The 23,215-nt window shown below is 47.8% G+C and overlaps 1 protein-coding gene across 1 annotated transcript in view; it reads right to left on the reverse strand.

Annotated features, from left to right (window-relative positions):
- The window catches only part of LOC135386057 (uncharacterized), a 226,906-nt gene extending 213,547 nt beyond the window's left edge, over window positions 1–13,359 (reverse strand). The window contains exons 1-2 of the mRNA XM_064615809.1: window positions 13,257–13,359; window positions 13,111–13,160 (exon numbers count right to left, since the gene is read on the reverse strand). Of these exons, the coding sequence (XP_064471879.1) occupies window positions 13,111–13,160; window positions 13,257–13,359 (153 nt within the window). The remainder of the gene's footprint in view (window positions 1–13,110; window positions 13,161–13,256) is intronic.
- Between the last annotated feature and the right edge of the window lie 9,856 nt (window positions 13,360–23,215).

The raw sequence follows: 23,215 nt of genomic DNA on the forward strand, positions 1-23,215 counted from the left end.
GGTACAACCGTCCGAGCCTGTTGGGCAGCCGTTGCCGCTCTGTCGGCCTCTTCGTTTCCGCTCAAACCAGTGACCCGGGACCCACTGCAGGGATATATGATGACCGTGATCGCTTAGATGCTGAACTTGATGGAGCATATCAGTGACGTCTGGGGCGAGCGATCCACGTATCCCCATGTTGACTATACGTTTTAGAGCGGCCTTTGAATTTGAGTAAACGACCCAGGTCCGCGGAGCATCACACGATGTCTCACGCAGAAACAACACGATAGCATATAGCTCAGCCGACGTTGGTGATGTGCGGTGTAAGAGACGGTACCCATGCGATACATCGTCCGTTGGGATAACAAACGCAGACGATGCACATTCATGACTGGCGAATCCGTCAATGAAAACTGCATGCAGTGTGGTCAGTATATCGACTATGCATCATATCCGCTGCTAGCTGTTTGAGAACTGATGTAGGCTTTTGGTTTCTTTTGACGTTAAGACCAGGAATTGACAGTGAGATCGATGGTAATGGAAGCCACCATGGAGGCGTCGTGGACACCGCTGATTTTGCAGAAACGGAGAAACCTTAGGTTTCACTTCCATCAAATATTTGTATGCATTACTTTGCTTCCGGCGACAAACTTTTGCTATTAGTGGATGGCGGCGGTGGTGAGCTCTGAGGCGCAAGCAATGGCGAATGGTCTCCCTCTGCCGTAAGACTTCGATATGTATTTCACGGGCTTCTGCTATCACCATCCGCGTTTCCGAAGCTCTCGGGACGCCGAGCGCACCCTTAAGCTCCGTGCAAAAATACACCGCAGTCGTCGTTCTTGCGTCTGTGAAATCTCGTGCAAGAAAGGCAGGCTATATAGCACAGTCCCTCAGACTAGAGCTTTGTGGATGGTCAGACCAGACTTCTCATTCATGCTCCACTTGGACCCAGCAAAGTGAAGAATGACAGAGATCCACCGGTGTGCCCTTGTGTCCAGGTGATCGATATGTTTCTTCCAGGACAAATTGGAGTCTAGGATGACACCCAGGAATCTATGATGTGTTACTTTCCTAAGAGGCGTATTGGCAAGGAAGAGGTGATACCGATGCATATACTTACGAGTAAAAGCCAAGGCTGCCGTTTTCTCCGTTGGTATGCCCATGCCTGCCTCTGTTAGGTACCGCAAAATGTTATGCAGGGAATGCTGAAGACGACGCAAGATTGCTGGTCTCGATTTTGCAATAGTCCAAATGCAGACGTCATCGGCTTCGGCTTAGATAGATATATTGACTTTAGGGGCGATACAGGACTTCAGGCCTGCCATTAGAAGGTTAAAAAGGATAGGACTTAAAACGCTGCCTTGTGGTACGCCATGAGTCAAGACAACTTTCGACGCGACCCCTTCTTGCGTGCGAATTGATTGATTGATTGATTGATTTTATATTTATCTGGAGCGAGGATAACACATTCTTGCGTGCGAACAGAAAGTGTCCTGTGACGCAAAAAATCAGCCAGCCACAAGAAAATTCTGTCGGGAACACCTGCTTGCAACAATAGATGCAGAACGTTGGCATGACTGACGGTGTCGTAGGCCCTCTAGACGTCCAGGAATGCTGCCATGACTATTTTCACAAACTTTCTATCCAATACCACTTCTCCGAACACTCTATTTTCATCCCACCCCCCTAAAAAAGGACGACGCAACAGGAATATAATGGACCACTGCCATCAAATCAAATTTCTACCAAAGGACGCTGCTACGGCGGAAAAGCTATTGCTTACCCAAAGTACGGTTAACTAACAGACGTGTATCAATGAACTTTTTAACTTTTTGGAGATGAACAGGACGCATCATGTCACCTTTATTCCCTGTGTCTACATTGAAGGCTAATATGTTCTAATTAATCGCAGTTAAGCCAATGGTTTCCTCTCATCGTCAGAACAAACTTTTCACGAGAGAAGTTTTTTTTTCTTTCTATCTGTTTTCACTGTACGATTTATGCGGTGTACTCTTTCCGGGGTGCACCGCATATATATATATACAGTCCACTTTCTTTAACCCCATTAACTACGTCCACTCCACCTGGTACAGTAGGTGACGAGTTGCTCTTTTGACCCGCCCGCGGTTACCGCATAACGTGGACAGCATGAGAAGCTGCACGATATCTCGACGAAAACAGCACATCGCATTAGTCGTGCATATGTCCCCCCTCGAGCGCAGACAAATGGTCACCTGAGCGGGAGCAGGCGTGCCCCTTTGTGTATGCGGTCATCCAAGCTGTCCCTCGGAGCGACGGTGAGCTCTCCAAGTGGATCGTAATCGGCACCGGAGATGGCACGATTTACGACAGTAGGAAGGGACGTGCTAATGACGTCACCCTTCCTGCAGCTGGGTGCCAGATCATGGCCCCTGATTTATTCGTGACAGGCAACAATTTCCGCACCCCTCGCACGCCCGACGAAACAAATTTCTTATTGTATTTATTTGTTCAAACGCTCGGATATAAATTCTTTAAATATTGCGTCTTGGCTCCCTCTTGTTTCAACTCGCTACTCTGGTGCTCCCCTTTACGGTAGAGACGCGCAAACACGAAAGTAGGGGAAAATAGCGCGCATTAGCAGGGACAAGTTTTGTGCTCGCTTGATGTGGAACAGAAAAGTGCGTTTCTAACAGATCACTCTCCATTACCTCCCCCATTTGCATCCCGATCAGATGCATTTGAACTCCCTAGTGCCACTCCGCATTCATTGTTCGCATTTGATGCAGGATGTGTGTATGTGTGTTATACTGTTGGTGTGTAGGCTGTGAAAAAGTGGGGCCATTACCGTAGCAGCATTGCAGTTATTAGAATGTGTGTTGGCACGCTGGACTTTACTTCAACTGCCATTCACGAGCTACATTTTGAGCAGTTGTATGGTTACTTGAATTATCTCGCGAACAGCAATCTGTACTACTGGAAAGCTTTAGGGTATATATTACAATGCACACGACGACGACCCTGCAGTTTGTCACTGTCGTCAGAGGAAACAAAATTGAAGCTGTCGATATATAGTTGCTGACTTGCCATCTGACCACAGCCTCGTCGCAGTATAGCGGTGTCTCACACGCAGAAGCCATTGCTTTGTAAAAAAAGAAAGGAAGAGAAAAAAGAGATGTTAGTCGCAAGGCACTCGGGACTGGCTACTCTAGGACGAGTTATTCAGTGCTCGTTATGTGCAAAACAAACGAAGGGAAAGGAGGGCGGGGAAAAAAGAAGAAAGGTAATGCATACACTTTGAAATGGAATAGATGAAGACATCACCACAGAACTTGGCACAAAGGGCAACAGTGCAGGAGAGTTCAAGTGCGAAAATCTCAATGCACAAAAACAAAGAGCGTCACAGAGTGTCGAAGAGGTTCGTCGAGACGAGGAATTGCACAAGGGCGCGCATGGCAGGTATGAGCTGATTTCCAGGCCAGCACCCAAGAACCTTTTCAGTGGAGTATGGGCGATTATCCAGGGGGACCAGCGATGACACAAGGGTACGACGGTGTACCTCGCACAGTCTTGGAGTATGTGCTCCACGTCTTCAAGTACACCACACAGACCGCAGTTGGGGGACGAAACCTTGCCGAGCTTAAACAATAGTCGGCCGCTGTATGGTACGTTGAGGCGGAGCCTGTATAGGTGAGCGACGTGATGAGTCGAGGAAGCGCTGACGGCATATAAAAACGGAACGCAGAAGTCATCACATCTGCAATTCTCAAATGAAGCCCAAAACGAAAACGAATGACTTACCGTAATTCAAAAACTAAACACAGCGGAACATAGGAAATGTTTTTCGCTTCTGGAACAAAAGGCCTCGGCTGCGCTTTCGAGGAGTCACAGCAAAGTAGGAGGTCACATCCAGGAATCGGAATGTCCGTGAACTTCAGAGATGAGTGGCCCCGCTTACGCAAGCGCTGTAGCTCGTGGTCATCGGCTTGGGCGATGGCAAGGGCCTCGGGAGACAGTGGCAAGGCGGCTACAGCTTCCCTGCGGCTGAGAGCGTTGGCAGGACCGTTCTCGGTGCCGTTGACATGCTGCACGTCGGTGGAAAACTCGGGAAGAAACGATAGGTGACGTATCTCTCGAGGAGAGTAGCGTGTGCTGGCCGCGGTGAACGCGGTGCTGGCGAGGTGATCTGAAGGAACGCGGCGTGAGCTTCAGGGTTCCACGGTAGCACCGACGAAGCCGCCTTATTCCCACGGAGGAGTTCTTCGAGAGGGGGAAGGGTTTCGGCGCAGTGAGGGATAAAGCGCCGATAAAAATTAACAAGGCCGAGGAAATGGCGCAGTTGACGCAGAGATTGAGGCTGGGGATAGTTGGTAACTGCGTCCACTATGGTGGCGAGTGGAGCTATACCTTCGGCCGTGACCTGATGTCCGAGGAACTCGGTGGCGGAAACTCCAAATTCGCACTTTTGCACGTTAACCACGATACCGTGGGCTGCGAGGCGCTGGAAGAGGAGGCGCAGGTGAAGGGCTGGCAACAAGTAGGTCGTCTATGTAGGCGAAGACGAATGGGAGTCCGCGAACGACCGAGTCAATGAACCGCTGGAATGTCTGAGCCGCATTGCGCAGCCCAAAAGGCATGCGCGGGAACTCAAACAAACCGAACGGGGTGGTGATGGCGGTTTTCTTGACATCCTCAGGGGCGACCGGAATCTGATGGCATGCTTTCATGAGGTCTATCTTGCTGAAGATGGTGGCGCCGTGCAGGTTGACATTGAAATCCTGAAGACGGGGGAGAGGGTACCGGTCGGGGACTGTGACGAGGTTCAAGGTGCGGTAGTCGCCGCATGGGGCGCCCCGTCTTATTCGGCACCATATGCAATGCAGATGACCAGTCGCTGGAGGAAGGCCGCGCGACGCCCATCGCGAGCATGTGATCGAATTCGTTACGTGCGATCTTGAGCTTTTCTGGGGCCAGCCGACGAGGGCGGGCGAAAACAGGGGCTCCCGTCGTGTTGATGTAATGCACGACGTCGTGGGCCACAGGTTGCGACCAGTCGGGTGGCTGTGTAAGGGAAGGGAATTGCTTCAATATCGCTGCATATGGAGAGAGCAGGGAGGAGATGGTTGTGCCTACGGGAGAGGGGGAGGGCGAGGCGTCAGTAACCATGAATGCCTGGACGGACAGCTGGGTGCAAGAGTCGACTAGGCGCTTGCGGGCTACGTCAACCAGGAGACGAAAATGCCGCAAGAAGTCGGCTCCCAAGATAGGTCTGTCCACGGCGGCGACTAAAAACAGCCAGGGAAACGATCGGCGAAGCCCGAAGTCGATGGTAAGGGACTGTTGTCGAAAGACGGGGATGCCGGTATTATTCACAGCGGTTAGATGGAACATGGCTGTACGGCGGCGATCGGCAGCCGCGGCTGGTAGGATACTGACTTCTGCGCCGGTATCTACAAGAAAGCGGGTCCCGGATGCCTTGTCCGTTACGAAGTAGAGCCGGCTGCTGTCAGGAGTGGAGGCGGACGCAGCCGTTACCGGCCTCCGGGAAGGTTTCCCTGCCAGCTGCATGGAAGAATACAGTGCTGCGCTTGAACGCCATACCGCCTGTGGTAGCGACAAAAACCTGTACATTCTCCTGGAGGTGCCTCGCGAGAACGCTGAGGGGAGCGCCGTAGGCTGAGTGGACAACGTCGAGATGGATCGCGACGTCGGGGTCGGGGATTTCGAGGGGCGAGTGCTGACGCCACCATGGTGGACAGACGCTCAAAGCCTTCAAGGATTTGCCCAAGAGTGTTGGGAGCAGGAATCTGCGGAAGAGGGGCGGTGCAGACGGGAAGGACAGGAGGCGGGGTCATGGTAGGAATCGCGGAAACGACGGGAGTAGGTGACGATACCTCCATAATTTTGTCTGCGTGCGCTGCTAAATCTTGGAGCTGTAGAATGGCAGCCGTGGCGAAGATCATTTGCACGCTGGAGGGTAACCGTTGTAGGAATAATTCCTTAAGGAGAGCAGGGTCGAACGTAGAGGCCCGCTCGCCAAGAAGATTCTGCATGTCACGCAGCAGCTGGCTAGGGCGCCTGTCTCACAACTCTTCTGCAGTAAGCTGCTGCTGCAGTCTTCGGCGCTCCGACGCGGTTGTCCGTTCAAGAATGGCCTTCTTGACAGTATCGTACGGGTTGCTCGCCGGCGGAGCGGAAAGCACGTCGATTATCTGGGACGCGATGTCGTGAGGCAGAACGCTGACAACGTGGCGGAACTCAGTCAGCTGGTTGGTGATGCCTGCCAGGGCAAACTGGCACTCCACCTGGAGGAACCAGACCGATGGGTTCTTAGGCCAGAAGGCAGGGAGACGAAGGGCGTAGTGCTGGACGGTTCCGGCTTGTGGAGCCCCGGTGGTTGCATGCGGATTCAAGACGGACGCTGTGGGGGCGAATTTTTGTAGGAAAAAGAGATACGCCTGTTAGTTGATGAAAAATATTAACTTTTTAATTAATACAACTAAGCTAACCACGCAATATAAAAAATGAATAGCCATGATGCACTCGAAATTATGGTTAGAGGACATCGAGCAAGATTATTTTTAAATCACTAATTTTTCTTGCGCTTGACGGCTTTTCTAAAGACCAGCTGTTCTTGTTTTACCGGGCGGTGTGCTTTATTTCCGCAAATGAGACTAGCAGCTTGTCTATTTTAATTACAAAAGTTAATTTCGTGTATCTTTGTTAATTTAGATATTAACAGCCAATTGCTGTCGCAACGTGCCCCGTACACTCTTAAAACAGATGGTGGTGGTGGTGGTGGTGGTGGTGGTGGTGGTAGTAGTAGTAGTAGTGCTGAAAGAGCTCGCCGTTGTCGGAATCACAGAGGTGTGCAACGTCACGACTAACGCTCTGGAGGAATGTGCGTCCTGGGCCGACTTATGTCTGACAGCGTCTGAGGAAAACCCGGGAAAACGCACAGACAGCACAGCCGCAGACATAATTTTACCACATGACGCGCTCCTGGTCAACCATAATCCCGAATGACATCGTTCTCCCCCTGATCTGTCGAAGGCGGGAGGCGAACGCCTTTTTGTGACACCTACGAGACTATGTTAGTTGTCATAAAAACGTGCGCGCCCTGCGCCTTTGACAAGTCTTTTTATCTTTTCATTTTTCTTTTTTCTTTCTGTGGGGTCCATCCACTTAGGGGTTCTTTATGGGAGTAGCAGAATTCGTCAGGTGACGAATTCAATTTCTTCCCCCCCCTTTTTTTTACATTCAAACTCAAATTCAAAAACGAGCGATAGAGGTGTTATTCTGTGCAATGTTTGCTCCCACGTATTTATATATAGGACTAGGGGAGAAAAAAGATGAAGGCGAAGAAAAATTCCAGGAAGAACATTTGTTGAGGTGAATTTTCAGAAAAAATATTGAGGTGAGATGAGTTGAGGAAATTTTTCAGTAAAACGGTTCAAGTCAGGTGAGGAAAACTTACAGAAAACTTGCGGTGAGGAAAAGTTTTCAGACTGAGGTAAGTTGAGGAGAGGAGAAACCTCTTGTGGCAAAAACTGAGGTGAGAGCAAATATCATGTGGGGCATTCGTTCACCTCTGGTGGTGGCACCCTGGTCGGCAGCCACCGCAAGTCAAGTAAAGAATGAAACAAAGCGTTCAGTCCAGCGGAACGAAGTATTAAACAGGCAAAAGTACAGCGAATGAAGCGTCTCAATGAATTTTAATGAGTGCAGACTCTGCAAGAAAGCTCCTTAGTCCTTACTCATTAAAAGTTATTGAGACGCTTCATTCACTGTAGAGTGAAAAATCCAGCGATCCGGTGCAAGGGAAATCCAAGCAAAAGCCTCAGGTCGGCGACTCCCGACTTGATACTTTTGTCTTTGCCTTGGCGATCCGCTACCGTTGTAGTTTTGTTCGAGGATGGAATAAAATATAACACCCCCAACGCTGTTTTTCGCATTAGCTGAAACACGTACTGGCCTACCTACATACGTACCTACGTCTACCTACATACACATATAATGCTTATTGGTAAAAAACGCACAGCGGCACTACGTTTCGGGAACAGTACTGGTCCCATCATCAAAAACAAGTGTCTTGGCTGAACTGCTTACTTATCTGTTAACGGTAGGTAGCAGTCCGGAAGAGGGCCTTGGTGTTTGTTGGCAGAATTGCTTATCTTTTTGATGAACCAAGGTTCGAGTTGTTTACGTACCCTCATCCTATTACGTATCTCCCACGTGAGCCATCCAAAGGACAAGACAACCCTTGACGACGAACGCGGAGGTGTTTACCAGATATCTTGCGAAGAATGCCCAGCTTGGTGAAACAGGACGAAAAACATGCATAAGAATGAAGGAACATCGAAGAGATATCACTGACCAAATCGACAAAAAATCGGACAGAACTATGTGACCACGTGTGACTAACCGGACACAAAGTTAACCTAGATAACCCTGACATTTTAGCACGTGAAGAACGATGGGGAGTATGTAAACAACTCGAACCTTGGTTCATCAAAAACATAAGCAATTCTTTCAACAACCACCCAGGCCCTCTTCCGGTCTGCTACCTACCGTTAATAGATAAGTAAGCAGTTCAGCCAAGACACTTGTTTCTGATGATGGGACCAGTACTGTTCCCGAAACGTCAAGGTTTTAGTTTTTTTTATGTTGTAGTGCCGGTGGGCGTTCTTTACCAATAAACATGACACCCCCCGACCTTTGGACTATATTCAATATACTGGAAACGGGGTCCTAACCTTGTAAATGGAAGAAAAACAGCTTCTGTGCAGCATTTCTGTAGGTCCAGTAAATCTATTCCCGCTCAGAAGTTTATTTATAGACAGTGGTAACATCGGGCCTTTCCCTAATCGCGTTCGTTTTAGTATAGCCTATTGCCTTTTGCAGAATGCCTCATGCAAAGTTTTTGGAAGCTGACCACAAATTAGAGACTAGATTTTATAACTATATGAACCTCAATGCTGGTTCGCCGCAGTCAGTGATGGCAAGTATTTGAAGTACCAAGTAGTACTTTAAGTACATTTGAAATCGCGTACTTTGTACTGGTCAGGATGTTGTTTATTACTCATGTAGATACTACAAGGTAGACATGACTACATTAAGACACACACAATCGGATAAACCTAGGGAAACCAGTAAACATGCACGAGCACGTGACCGTTCCTCAGAGAAATATAACGGGTAGACCAGCGGCGCAAGAACTCGACTTCACCTAGCACTACCAATTGTGCCTCTAAGTGTACCACAATATACTTGTGTATACTGTGTAACTTTGTACTGCACTTAAAGTACTTTTTTCCCGGTACTTTCCCATCAAGTACTCATGTACCCAAACTTGGAAAAAAATCACAAAAGAAGTACAGAAAATGTTTTTTGTGCTTTTAAAGAGCATATTTGAAGGACAAAATCCATTGTTGAGAGGCTTGAAATGTTCACAAAGATGCTTCTATGTTTGTTGTTAAATAAATGGAGTGACACGCACACATAATGACACTGCAAATGGGCACCACGATGGCTTGGTCTTGTCATTTCAGTTCTCCCTTCATTTCCTTCATTTTGTTTCCTTCGTTGGCAATTAATAATCATTCTATATCACAATGAGTGATTGGATGAACTAAAGTACAGTCTGAAAGACACACATGCTTTAATTTTTCATTGTACGTTTTTTAATTGGTCACGTGGATTACATTACTGCAGATCACTGTCATATAAAAATGAATGTTTACATTGTGCTTCATTCTTGTTTTTTCTTCATATTCTTTTTTTTAAACACGTTGTATTTCAGAAAGCAGCAACGAATGCTCACGAATCTGTAACATACATATGTTGCCTTGTGCTCTTTTGCCCCTGGTATTTCCTTGCGCGTTATACCCGAAGATTAGTCTTATTGCCAACTGTAGGGGGGGGGGGGATATATTTATTAGACGAAAGGAAAAAAAAAACGGGGGTAAGGTCAGCAAACGGGATGTCGGCTTGCTATTCCGCAACAAAAAGAAAATTAATGAAGATGAAGAAAGAAGAATGAAATAAATAAAAAAGAAAAGAAGAAGAATGAAGATGAGGAAGAATAAAATAAATAAATAAAACAGAAAAGGGGGGAAAAAGGACCAACTGTAGGATGGGACAGTAGGATTAGTACCGGAACACCCCACTCTGCGCGTGATCAGGGTATATTTTGCACAATCACAGCACAGCTGATTGCCTCTGTACATGTAACTGCAAATTATGTTATCTAATTCAGTTCACATTCACGGGTGAGCATTCCAGTAGGGCTTATAGCTTCATAGCACTTGCAAAGAATACCGACTAAAATTTTGCTAAAAAAGCAAGACATAGCTACCAAACAGTGAAATGCAAAGTGATACAAATTAAATTGGCAGTGTACTCGATGAGCACATAAAGTACTTTGCACAGTACTTTGTACTTTACTTGAAGTACATTTGCAATGGGGTATTTTGTACTATACTTGAAGTACTAAATACTACTAATGATGCCATGTACTTTACATTAAGTACAATTTTGATGTACTTTGCCCACCACTGGCCGCAGTATAGCTAGTGTTCCGTGAATATTTCTCACGACTAGAGCGAGGGAAAAACAAAGACGCGAAATCGAGCGCGAAAACACGAGTGCGGTCATGTTTGGATGACCGCTCGTCGCTGTATAGCTGCTGTGAATCCTTGTCAATATGTACACAACAGGCAGTAATCCTCTCTCCTTGCCCGTATCGCCAAAACTGGAGCAGCTATACGTAGCGCAAACTAAACTTAAAACGTAATAATACTTTACGAACAATGCTATAGGCGATTAAATTGTTTTGAGCACCTTTTATTTTTTTTAAACGGCGTAATACCGTTGTATGTTTGTCTCCCCTTTGCATGGCGGGGTATGTCGGTGTCAGCAAGTCCGCTTAGCGCGAGGGTGCCATCTCTCACGCGATCACGTCATCAGCCCCCCCGACCCGTGATTACGGGCTTGGCGTCATCCTGAACGACTCGATATAGTTTGAATAAAGACAGCGCAGAACACGATTATCCCACTCGCTCTTAAATGTCGACGCGTGTCTTTGCTTCATAAAGCAAAATACTCCGTAGACTGCCCTGCAATCCAGCCGACATCGTGTTTCGAGGCATTTAGATGACTGCCGTGCAAGCGGCAGATATTAGGTTCCTTTTTCCTCTTAACTCATACACATTTTATGTGCGGGTTCTCGCACGAAAGGGCGCTCGGGACCACAAAGGTAATGACTCTGAAACGTGTTCGAGAAATATTATTCCAGTTTTGTAAACGGTAGTAGAAGACCGCGATCATGATAATTTGACGGCCTATTGCGTTCACTGCACACAGCCTACTGTTACATTGTATGACCACTGTGGAAAACTTGTGGAAAAAGTGCGGTCCCTTAATTTTTGTGTGTTTTATTCCACCACGACATGTGCGCCATATTGGTGCACATGAACCATGTCAAAAGCAAGATAAAGAGTACACTCCGAGAAAAAAAAAACGCAGATCGATGAGCAATTACAGCTTCTGGTCCTCTAGATTGCAATACTGCAATTACCTCCATGTTAGTCCCCTGACCCTAAAACTCGCACTGTGAATAATCCCTCAACTTCGCATAAACATGCAAGCATTTAGCCCGTAACCAGCGGCATGGCTGAGCGGGTTAAAGGAGCACTGAAGTGACCATCAAAATTCTGTTCGTTTTTTGGTGCAGTGTGTCCTCCAACGAATAAAATGAGTTCTTGCAAAAGAACGATGAGCGTAACTGATCTACAGAGCGAGCGCGAGGGCCCTGTTCCTCACACCTTTGAAAAATCCTTCTCCTCGTGAAAAGAGCGCATCACAGAACGAGAGGACGTCGTGACGTATGCTACTCCTCTCACGTGACCAGTGACGTACAGCGGCATAGCTCAAGCATGTATAAGCGGCGCTTGAGCTGCGAAGAAAAAACAAAGAAACAATGCACGGAGCCTTCACCACGTCACGAGAGCATCGTGTCGGCCGTCCGCGGCTGCTTTCTCAGACTGGTTATTGTGCATTCGACTGCACAGCTGTAACGCACCGCAGAGCGAAAATATTTTGCATGGTGACTCCTGGTGGACAGCTTGACAGACGAGTCAGGATTTCGAGCATTGTTATATGTCACCTCATTGCTCCTTTAAGGCGTCCCGCTCGTTGGTGGTAGCCAAGGTCGTGCTGAAGACTGGGTAGCGGTGGGTTCCAATCCTACCACCGGCTGTGCTGTCTGAGGTTTTCCCTGGGTCACTTTGTCGGCCCAGGACTCATACTAACCCCCTGTCCCCCACTCCTTCCTGCTGTCCTCTCTCCATCTGCGCACACCTGAACTCTGCTCATAGACACAGTTGCTTCGCGGCGCTAACACGGAATAAAAAAAATTGCCCAAAAGGGACTAACGGCTGTGGTAATGCATCTGATCCCCAAAAGGACTCCTTTTGTGCACAGTGTATTACTGCTTCATTTGTGATTCTTGATTCCCCGCTAGCACCGCGAAGCAACTGTGGTTATGATAGGCGTACAGACATCTGGAGAGAGGACAGATTGAAGGAGTGAGAAACAAGGTGGGTTAGTATGCTTCCTGGGCCGACTTCAGGGGAACTGTGCCGACATCCTTCAGCAAAGCCTGCCGGAGAACCCAGGGAAACCCTGAGATAGCACAGCGGTGGAAGGATTCGAAACCACCAGTGTTGAGCTTGACCTTGGAGGTACCACCAACAGCGAATGCTGTATGCCACTGTCTCTATACTTACGCCGTTTGGGATAACCCCCCCCCCCCCCTTCATGAATCATAATCATTACTAAAGCGCGGATAAATGTGCAGTATAACTCCCGAAATATTCTTGCAACTATGCATAAAAAATGTTGGAAATACGCACTATAAACCCTGAATATAGGCAATGTTTCTCTTTGTTCTTGGTATGAAAGCAAAGCACCTAATGCATATTTGACAAAAGTTGAGTATTTTATTAGGGATCACACGGCAAAATAAAGCCGCCTTTGTTCAGGAGCCCACAACAAAAATTACATGAGCAACAGACAGAAATCGTGCAATTGAAGGCTTTGCTTTCGGCAGAGCCATGCAGTGCAAATTAAAATGATTGAAAAACTTACCTTGAGCCAGAGGAAGAACGAAGGACAAGCAAAAACAGACAAGGACACCGCTCATCCAGCAGCAAAGCGAAATTTAATGGGCCACATTAGGAAGTAAGCCTTTATCAGTCTCTGGCTGGAAAGGGGGAGGAAAGGGAAAGAGTCACAGAAGGGGTGACTAATAACAATGTGGAACCGTGGTGATAGCTGCGGCTTCCACGAGTACACGAGTTGAATCATCCAATATTTTGAAAAGGTATTGAGTACCATGACAACGTGGAACACAACTATCACAAGTCTGTACGGTTGGATAGCTAGAGGTCACTGATATATTTTCTACTAAGTTGGAATGCTCACGTAATCTTTCATTAATACATCCTTTCGTTTATCAAATATAAACCGCGCCACAGGAGACAGGAATGCAATATACGAAATTGAAACCACATGCCACAAACTGTTTTGTTTTGTTCTGTTCAACTCCGCCTTGGACTCTCGCTCTACGACCCATTTTCTTTCGTTCCCAGCCTGAACAGAAAGTGCGATGTTGCTGCAGGTGTGTCCAAAGCGCTCAACTTGGGTATGATGACCGACCACTACGCCGATTTCACTCCTGTTTTTACGGACGGCTCCTCCACCAAAACGGGCTACGCATGGGTTTATATTATTCCCTCCGAAGACATTGCTGGTAGTTACCGTCTCTCGCATCCGACGTCTTCGACGTGTGCTAAACTGCATGCTTTGCTTTTTGCGATGTGCAAGATTAAACAGTGTTCGGTTCGACCATGGGTCTTCTACAGAGACTCTAAGGCAGCTCTCCAGTGTCTGGCGACAATGGGCATCCGTGGGCCTCTAGAGTCCATTGTTGCTGACCAGGCTGCTCTACGGGGTCAGCAGCTTACATCAGCCCACTCCATCATCTTGCCCAAAGGCGACCGTCGGGCCCTTCTCCGTGCTATCTTTGCAGACAAGACGAGATCTCAGTGGACGCACGACATACTCTCTGCTCCACGCCGTGGATTCGTCTCTTTCACTGTCGCCTGTCACTTCCTCCTGGCCTTCCGCGACACTACGCATCCCTTCTTCACCGCATGCGGCTGAACGTTGCGTTTACCCCAGTTATGTGGCAGCGCCTTGGCCGCGCGCCATCAGACGTACCACATGCACTGTGCGCGCTCTCCTACACCATCTACTTATGGACTGCCCCGTCTACCAGCGGGAACGCAAGGTCTTGCAGCACTGGATGCATGCAATCAACCACCGCCCTTTTATTCTCGGCAAGGTGCTGGACCCATGGTCCCGTCCCGCTCATATGTATCAAGGTCTACGTCACCAACCGGCCTCTCCACCATGCTTTGATCACCTGAACTGCCATCTCCACCATCATCTTTCATTATCTACAATTGGCACTGGGGCAGCGCCCAGCCTGCTGACCGTCATCAGCCCATCTCATCATCATTTCTTTATGTACGAGGGTTGTTCAAGTCAAACCGGGACTTTCTGTCTCCTGAGTGTACAAATGGCTCGCGCTACTTCTTTTTCGTCATTTTCACACGCGACAGGCCTCCGCGTTCACTACGTGGTGGTCCAAAGTTTGTGCAAAACAGAAGACACGTGCTGCATAAGATGGCAGACAACGAGGTGAGCGCGCACATCGAACAGCGAATTGTCATGAAGTTTCACGTGAATGAAGGCGTAAAGTCATCTGAAATTCACAGAAGACTTCAGGCTCAATATGGCCACGATACACTTAGCCGCAGCAAAGCGTTTGAGTGGTGCAAACGGTTCCGAGAGGGCCGTACATCAGTGCAGGACGATCCCGGCCGGGGCGGCTCAGAGCCCGGTGTCGGAGTTCCTGAGAACATCCAACTCGTGGAGCGCCTGATCCTCAAGGACCGACGGATAACATGTCTCGAACTGGCTCGAAAGACGGACCTTTCTGTGGGAACGTTGAACACTATCATTCATGAACACCGTTTTGATGTTTTATTGCGGTTTGATGAGAACAGGTCACCATGTGACAACATGATTTCATAAGGGGCAACGTTAACGTTGTTGTTACGTCATTGACGCACAATTATCATGGTCTGCTGACAGAAAACAACTTCAGGAGCGGTCTGAGGCACGGGTCAACGTCCTTCGTCGTCTCTCCGGCCTCCGTTTGGGTAATGTCAACAAAGTCCCTACTTACGGTACATCGGGCTTTTATTCGGCAAATGGTGGCTCACCATCTACCTGTACTGTATGGGATAAGCAACACAGCAGAGAGGACACTACAGAGAATTCTAACAAGAGGTCTGAAAATCTGCCTCGGGGTACCTCGAGCCACCTCCAATGTTTTGGCAACAATAGAAGCTAGAGAACTGCCTGTAGCGGTGCTGAGAACGCAAGAAATACTGCACCACTATCTACGCCTGAATCTGCGCCATGACAAACACCCCCTGGCACGGAAATTGAGATGCCGAAATTCTGACTTCTACAAAGCCATTGCTCCTTATCAGCGCAACTTGCCAAAAACACAACCTCTAACAGCGGCTCAGCATCCCCCTTGGAGTCTAGAGCTACCGCGGATTTGCATCTCCGTGCCTGGGGTACACCACCTCAAGTCCACTTTGCCCACTGCAGTGCTGAGACAGCATTGTCTATCTATGATGGAGCGTCACTGTAGCAGAACTGCTATTTTCACTGACGGATCGACGACGGTCAGGTTCAGCATCTGCTTTTGTGGCTCCATTGCACAGGAAAGACGGAATGGCACGACTGTCGCACAATATCATCTTCATATCATCTGAACATATGTGAACAAATCATCTTCATCTTCATCAACATATCATCTGAACATATCATCTTCTACAACAGCAGAATTGGTAGTCATCCAGCTGGCAATACAGTACGTAGTAGCACAACAGTCACCTGCCGAGTGGGTTGTATACAGCGATTCAAAAGCTGGACTCCAAGCCATGCTTTCATTCTTGGGAAATGGCTCTATGACACCAACAGTTCGCCAAATTCTCCATGAATACAACAAATGTAGAGTCGCCGGCCACAAAGTAACTCTGCAGTGTATTCCTGGACATGTGGGTAGAGGAGGGAATCAAGCTGCAGACGAACTAGCGGATATAGCACACCTATCTTCAACACTGCATCCGGTGATATACTCAACGTCAGATGTTACATCTTCATTAAAGTCATTGTCGCAGGAACTGTGCAGACGGCGATGGGTACAATTGCAGAGTGATTCGTCGCTGCTGCATCGCATAGATCACGAGCTGAAGTTCTGTGTTCCGTCTACGCTATTGCGCTCTGTTCAGACGTTTTTACACCGGTGTCGGTTGAATGTGCCTTATTGCCGTCTTTTTCTTCATAAGGTTGGAAGAGCCGACTCATCGAATTGTTCGGTTTGTGCAATGGCGGAGGATAGTGAACATATTATAATGCACTGCACTAGGTATGCATCTCAAAGAGCTACTCTGAAAGCTACACTTGCTCGACTAGACAGCAGGGTCTTCAATATAGTGAAGGTGTTGGGACTTTGGGCACCGAACACGAGGGATGCTGCCTTGGCGGCACTTGTGAAATTTGTTCAGAGCTGTGGGATGAACACAACCTTTTAGGATTCTCTGTGCATGATCTTGGGATAATTGTGAATAGTGGACTTGTAGTGAACATATGAATAGTGGACTTTTGAATAGCGAACTTGCGAGTAGCGTACGTGAGAAGTATTTTGGGGGGGTTGGGGGGGGTGAGAATTTATGTTAGGAGTAGCAGAACAAGTCGGGAGACGAGTGCAATTTCTCCTCTTTTTTTCCCCCTTACAAACAAACAAACAAACAAACAAACGACCCCCTTGTTTTTCCTTCGTTCTCGCTTCAGATTAAGATGCCTCCTGTCTTCGTAGAAGTAAAGAGAGTGGCCAAGGAGAGGTACATGCACTCCGACGCAAGGCGAGGGCACGAGGCTTGAGCGCCGCTGTAAGAAAAGATCTCGAACATTTGCGAGTATCTTGTGCTTGGTACTGCTTTCATGCTGAATCTTCGTATTTTGCGCAGTGGAGTAACCAGGGTGGAAAATGAGGACCCCGACCCCACCGAAATATCGAAAATATTAGATTCGGACCAAAATTTTCGAGAAAGAGGACCCGGTGACTTCCCAAAACTAGCAAAACCTTTCACGAAAACGAGAGAGAGAGAGAGAGAGAGAGAGAGAGAGAGGGAAAGTGAGAGGAGGATGAGGCTCTCGCACCTAGCCATCTGAAAAATATGGCAACACACACACACAAAGAGACGATAATGACAAAAAATATGGCAAAATATGCACTACGCATGCATTTTCATGCGAAATATGCCATAACGTGCAAAATATGCATTTATATCCACCATAGAACCCTTCTAAGCTATCCGAAACCAAGACCAAAAGCGTTTTTCATCATCATCATCTTCTAGGCCAAACCATTTCACGAAAAAAAAAAAAGAAAACATGCTTTGCACGAAACCCCGCACTCTATTCATTACATAGCTAACCAAAGTTCCTGGGTATATTTAAAAGAAAGCCGATTTCTTGAGGAGCCGCAAGCCGGGAATAGCAAGCCGCCGTAGCGGGCTAACCTTTCCCTCCTCTTTTTTTTTATAAAATAAACATATCGCCCCCCTCCCCCTCCAATTCCTTTTCCTTCTTTTTGTTTTCCGTTTTTCTTTTTCTATTGTTTGGAATAGCAAGCCGGCTCTTTGCCTGGCTAACCTTTCCTTTCTTTTTTTTCTTCTTAATAAACATATTAAGTACTGAATCTCTGCATAGTGCTGCCTAGTGTCAGTGCGGCCCCCGGATGTCCTCAAGCTACTTTGTTGTAGCTTTTTTTCCGGGGCCACCGCCATCTTTCCTTACGTGGAAACGGAAACAACAATGAATAAAAATAAAAAATATACCCCCCCCCCCCTCCCCGATTCTCGACGGTGGTAACAGAAGTCTGATCTCGGTGTACCACTTGCTAACGCGCCCGATGATTAGAATGGTTTCGCCGCGTAAACTCCCGATTTATAGAACTAATAGTCGAATGAATATAAATGTTACTTGTTGTACTCTTCAATATCGGTACATCTGAAAGCGAGTACCAGTAGTGCTATCACAGGGTTATTAGCGAGTTATCGTTACCGAAAACCAGTAGCTATCGTGCGCATATTAATTAACTGCTCCAGATACAGTGTCCAACGTAATGACATCAGAGCCGCCTTGGAAAGACTGGACCACCGTCCTCTTGACTTAGTAAAGCTCCTCGGAGAATTGCCGAGAGATCTTCGACAGCGTGCGACAGCTGCTTTAAAGACATTTCTTGTGGACATTGCAGCGCCTCTAACTTTTTAGACTTACTGGTTTTTATTTTCAAGTGTTTTGGAGTAGCCGGCTCCTGTGTTTTGTAGGAGCCACCATCTCCATATTTTTCTTTCCTAACTCCAACTCCAGTACTCACAGTACAGTACAGATTAGTGATTGTAACCGTCACAAGCATGTGGGGCATCAGCAGGTGAGAGTTAGTATACCACCACTGCGAACCTTAAGGGTGCAGTGAGATGACATATATGATTGCTCTAAACATTGATTAATTAATGGAGTACTCTTCGAGGATCGACCATGCAAAATATTTTCCCTGAACGATGAATTATCACTTCGCACCAGCGGCATGGCCGCGAGGGGGTTGAGCTCGTTGGTGGTAGCCAAGATTGTGCTGAAGACCGGGAGGTGGTGCGTAATAATCCTGCCACCGGCTGTGCTGTCTGAGGTTTTCCCTGGGTTTTCCGAAGACTTTCCAGACTTTCCACAGTTCCCCGTGAAGTCGGCCCAGGACGCATTCTAACCTCCCTGTACCCCACTCCTTCCAGCTGTCCTCACACCATCTGTCCACATCTGTACGCCTCTCATAGCCACAGTTGTTTCGCGGTGCCAACACGGAATTTAAAAATATCACTTTGCAATTAAATCTACAAAAGGGACGTGAAAAGTCAGCCATCTGTCGAGCGGCGTGACCTTGGTGCGGGGCACGATCTTCTCACTGTGACGTAGCGAGCCTCCTGATCGGCACTCTCAAATGGTCCTGCTGCGTAACGGAAGAAGGGCGGTGATTCTTAGGGTATGTAGCAGTGTTGCCAAGTTCGACGCTTTTCCTCCAGATCTGAAGGTTTAGTGTCACAACCTAGCGGGAAGAATCTCGATTTAGAAGCTGAGGGAAATCTGTTGGTTTTCGCTTTTCTTTTGCAATATTTATAGCAGCGTGCTTTGTTGATATGTGTTACTAGTCAAAATATGTTACTGAAATAATCGTACCATAGAACGAACAGGTGTCAGATGATGAGAGTCATTACAAAGCCACCCCAAACTACTTCCGCAGGATTTTTCATGGTATTGCTGCTGTAGTTGAACTGCTGAAAAACGTGCTGGGCTCCGTTGGAGCCATGGCAGCGCACGGTTCCACTGACAAGCACTTCGCCAGATCAAGAAAACGACATCCCAGACGATATCATGCATTGTATTCTGCCACATGTCGACGTGTCCACACGACACGTCGACGCCATGCAGTGGAGGACATCCAGATCAGGACGTCCTGTCTTCATTTATTACTGTCGTCTTAGTTGCATATTTTTCTTGTTTCAGTGACCTGTTCTGTTTGGAGATAAATGTATGCGCCTCGTCTTTCTAACAGAGGTGCCCAATGGGTGCTTCCATGAAGCCGTTGTGACGAAAGTATGCGCGTCGATATCTGATTAAACAGTTACCATGACAGCGTAGTTTCCGATGAAAATTCAACACACGGAGGTTTTTGTTCGAATTATGGACGTTTTTCTGGGTCCATTCGGAGGGAGTGCTGGACCAGGCTTGGCAACGCTGGCTGAGCAAAGTAAAGACCCCTTGCGCGTGCGCGCTACAGATCAGCTAGGATCATAACGTGCCCTCACCGAACGTCACTGCGGGGGGTTTGTGGCACCCTCATAGACGGATTCGTGATTTTATGGTTTTTGCGAGTTTCAAACGTACGAATCAACAGCACGCGACACCCTAAGGCCGGAGTCACACTGGTTATACACTATACATTATACACGAACATCCCGTCATACATGTATGACGAACGTGTATAACAAACATCCCTTAAACATGTATGATCATACAGTGCTGGTCACACTGCTTATACACCGGCAAAACATGTTTTAAAACACGTGTGTATAACCAGTGTGACCGTGCCGTCATACAAGCAAGCGCTCTGACTATGTTTGACAACACGTTGTCAAACACAGGACAATGTATTTGGGCACTGCCGAAAAACGGTGATGGACAAGTTGGATAAACGGGCGTATTCGCCATGACAGTTTTCGTTCGCACGGGTCAGTGTCAACAACATCGTGATGCGCGTGAGTTATTTCACACGAGTAAGTTGTAAGTCAGTGTTCGCGACATTGTGTTGCACACTGGTTATACACACGTGTTTTAAAACACGTTTTGCCGGTGTATAAGCAGTGTGACCAGCACTGTATGATCATACACGTTTAAGGGATGTTTGTTATACACGTTCGTCATACATGTATGACGGCATGTTCGTGTATAATGTATAATGTATAACCACTGTGACTCCGGCCTAACGTTTCGATTTAGTGACAAATCTTACTTGCCTGCATTGGGTATTTACAGAGGAGCATACGTAACTCTCGTTTGATCAGGCGCAATCAGATGGGACACAACTGTATACCTGGAAAAGATATGGCCCGCAACTGGGTAGTCGAGCTAGATTTACAAAGTGTTTGACCAGCAAACTTCAGTCTGGCATAATAATACGTGGCGTGCGTACGGGTCATACTGCCAAAAGGAAGCGAGACATGCGCTGTCGCAGCAGCGTGAGGTAGCTTTCTTTCTCTCTTCCTTTTTCTTTTTTTTTTCACGCTCACTTTGCACCCCAAAGGGCAGAGACCGCGCGTTGTTGAGAGCTTCATATCACCAGTTCAGCTGCTTACATTCGTTTCGAAGACTTGCTCTCCTTCGAGCTGTACCAGCAACAGCTGTTGGGAATTATCTTTCTATGACGTACTGACGTACGGCTTCATCAACTGCAGAACTCACTACCACTGCAGAAGCTGCTTGAGGAAAGAAATTTTCGTCCTTTTCGTTTCCCTCTTTGGGTTGGTGCCAAGAAGCTTGAACCTGTACGTTTCCATCGCTTCCTTGGCATGGACATGGACTCGGACCTGCGCTGAGCTCACCAGATTAAGCCTCTTGAAACCAAAGTGCAGCGATGGCTCCCTGCAATTCAACATCTTTCTGACTCATGATGGAGCTGTGATCAGCGCTCCCTTCTAGCAGTTCACACGGCTTTGGTGAGGGCGACTGTACAGCCTTGCAATCCTGCACAGGATTTCCACAACATCATTGAATACCCTTCGGACCCCGTTTGCTCGAAGCCTTCGTAGCTGCCTTGGAGTTCCAAGAATGGCTGAAACACGGCAAGTCTGGTGAACTCCCGGTTGAGGATCTCCGTGAACGTGAAACGGCTTGGCACTTCCTCCGTTTACGTGCGCACATTCCCCGTCACCCGCTCCTCAGGAAAATTCGATACCGCCTTGAAAGCGACTTCTATCGAGTAGCGCAGAGGACACGCCCGAGTCTCAGAGGCTTCGTAGCTAAGGATGTAACACCGCCGGAAGCCCCTTGGTGTTTGCCGGTACTATCCACCTCCGTAAGTCTTCCGAACCTTCTGGAATGAAGAAATCAGGTTCCCCTCAAGTCCTCCGAGCCCATTTTTATGCCACGGTAGAAGAGAAATTTTGCACTTCTGCAGCAGTATACACGGATGGCGCTTCCAGAAATGACAAGTCTGCCTCGGCATTTGTAATACCATCAGAAGGCGTAGTGCAAGGACGACGCCTTTCGCATCCAACTTCATCAACATCTGCGGAACTCTATGCCATCCTTTTGTTTCTGCAGCACATCGTTGATTTTACCACGCGGGAATGGGTGTTGTTCACTGACTCAAAACTGGCAAAAATCTGCACTGCAAGCTATTGAAAATTCTGGCATACGAGGTTCACCCGCACCCATAGTCACGGATGTGTTAATGGCTTACCACCATGTGTACGAACCAGGCCACAGGCTGGTTCTCCAGTGGGTTCCAGCCCATTGTGGTGTGGTGGGGTGGGGAATGAGCAGGCGGACAGCGCCACAGAAGCAGCTCTTTCGTGTCGGAAGCGGACCAGTATTGCACTGCTGCGAGGAGACCGTCGTTCCATTCTTCGACGCCCCGTGACACCCCTGACTTCCCGCCAATGGACAACTGACATTCTCCGAATGTATGCCGAGAAGAGTTGATCCAACGCTCGCTTTCCGCATGCCACAAAACACCTCTCGTCAAGATGCTGCATTAATTCATCGAATGCGACTCGATGTGGCTTTTACAGCTCAGTGGCGTTACCGCTTGAGACAAGTTGACTCTCCCAGATGCTGTCACTGCGGTGCTCTAGAAGACCTAGAGCACATTCTTCTTCATTGCCCACACTACCAAACCGCGAATCTTGTTTCCTTACCTTCCCGAACCGCGCTCTCCGGGTCTCTTAACCAGCTGGACTCTCGCGCCTTCTCTCTCTCAAAATTGCTTGGTCCCTGGCCAAATCCAGCCCACCAACGCTGTGCCCTCAAAGTTGTTTTGACATTTTTGGTCACCATATGTAGGACTTCGAACCTTATTGTGAAGGGGCTCATTATTTCATTCCCCACATCACCATCAGCAATGGGGTAGAGTATCGCCCCTGGCGATGATATTCCCCACTCATCATCTTAAAAATAAAGTTGTTATTTCGTCCTTTTCACGAGATCCCTCTACGAGCCTACAGATCGATGTCCAGGAGACACAGACTATCATCCATTGCTGTGCTGTGAGGAACAATGCTCTCCGATCACGGTGGGATATCCTATCAAGGAAAAGCTTCTTTACGACCGGCCGCACTGTGCATGCTGTAAGATATCGTGCATCATGTCATGAGGGCGTGGTGTACGACACCTGTAAGCTCTTCTAAGTCATACATGTTTCTGGAAAGAGGCATGTTCCTACGACAGACCAAGTCGTTCTGCCCAAACAGTTAAACCCGCGACGTTTGCAAAC

Source organism: Ornithodoros turicata, chromosome 1 (assembly GCF_037126465.1).
Source record: "Ornithodoros turicata isolate Travis chromosome 1, ASM3712646v1, whole genome shotgun sequence".
Taxonomy (NCBI): Eukaryota; Metazoa; Arthropoda; class Arachnida; order Ixodida; family Argasidae; genus Ornithodoros; species Ornithodoros turicata.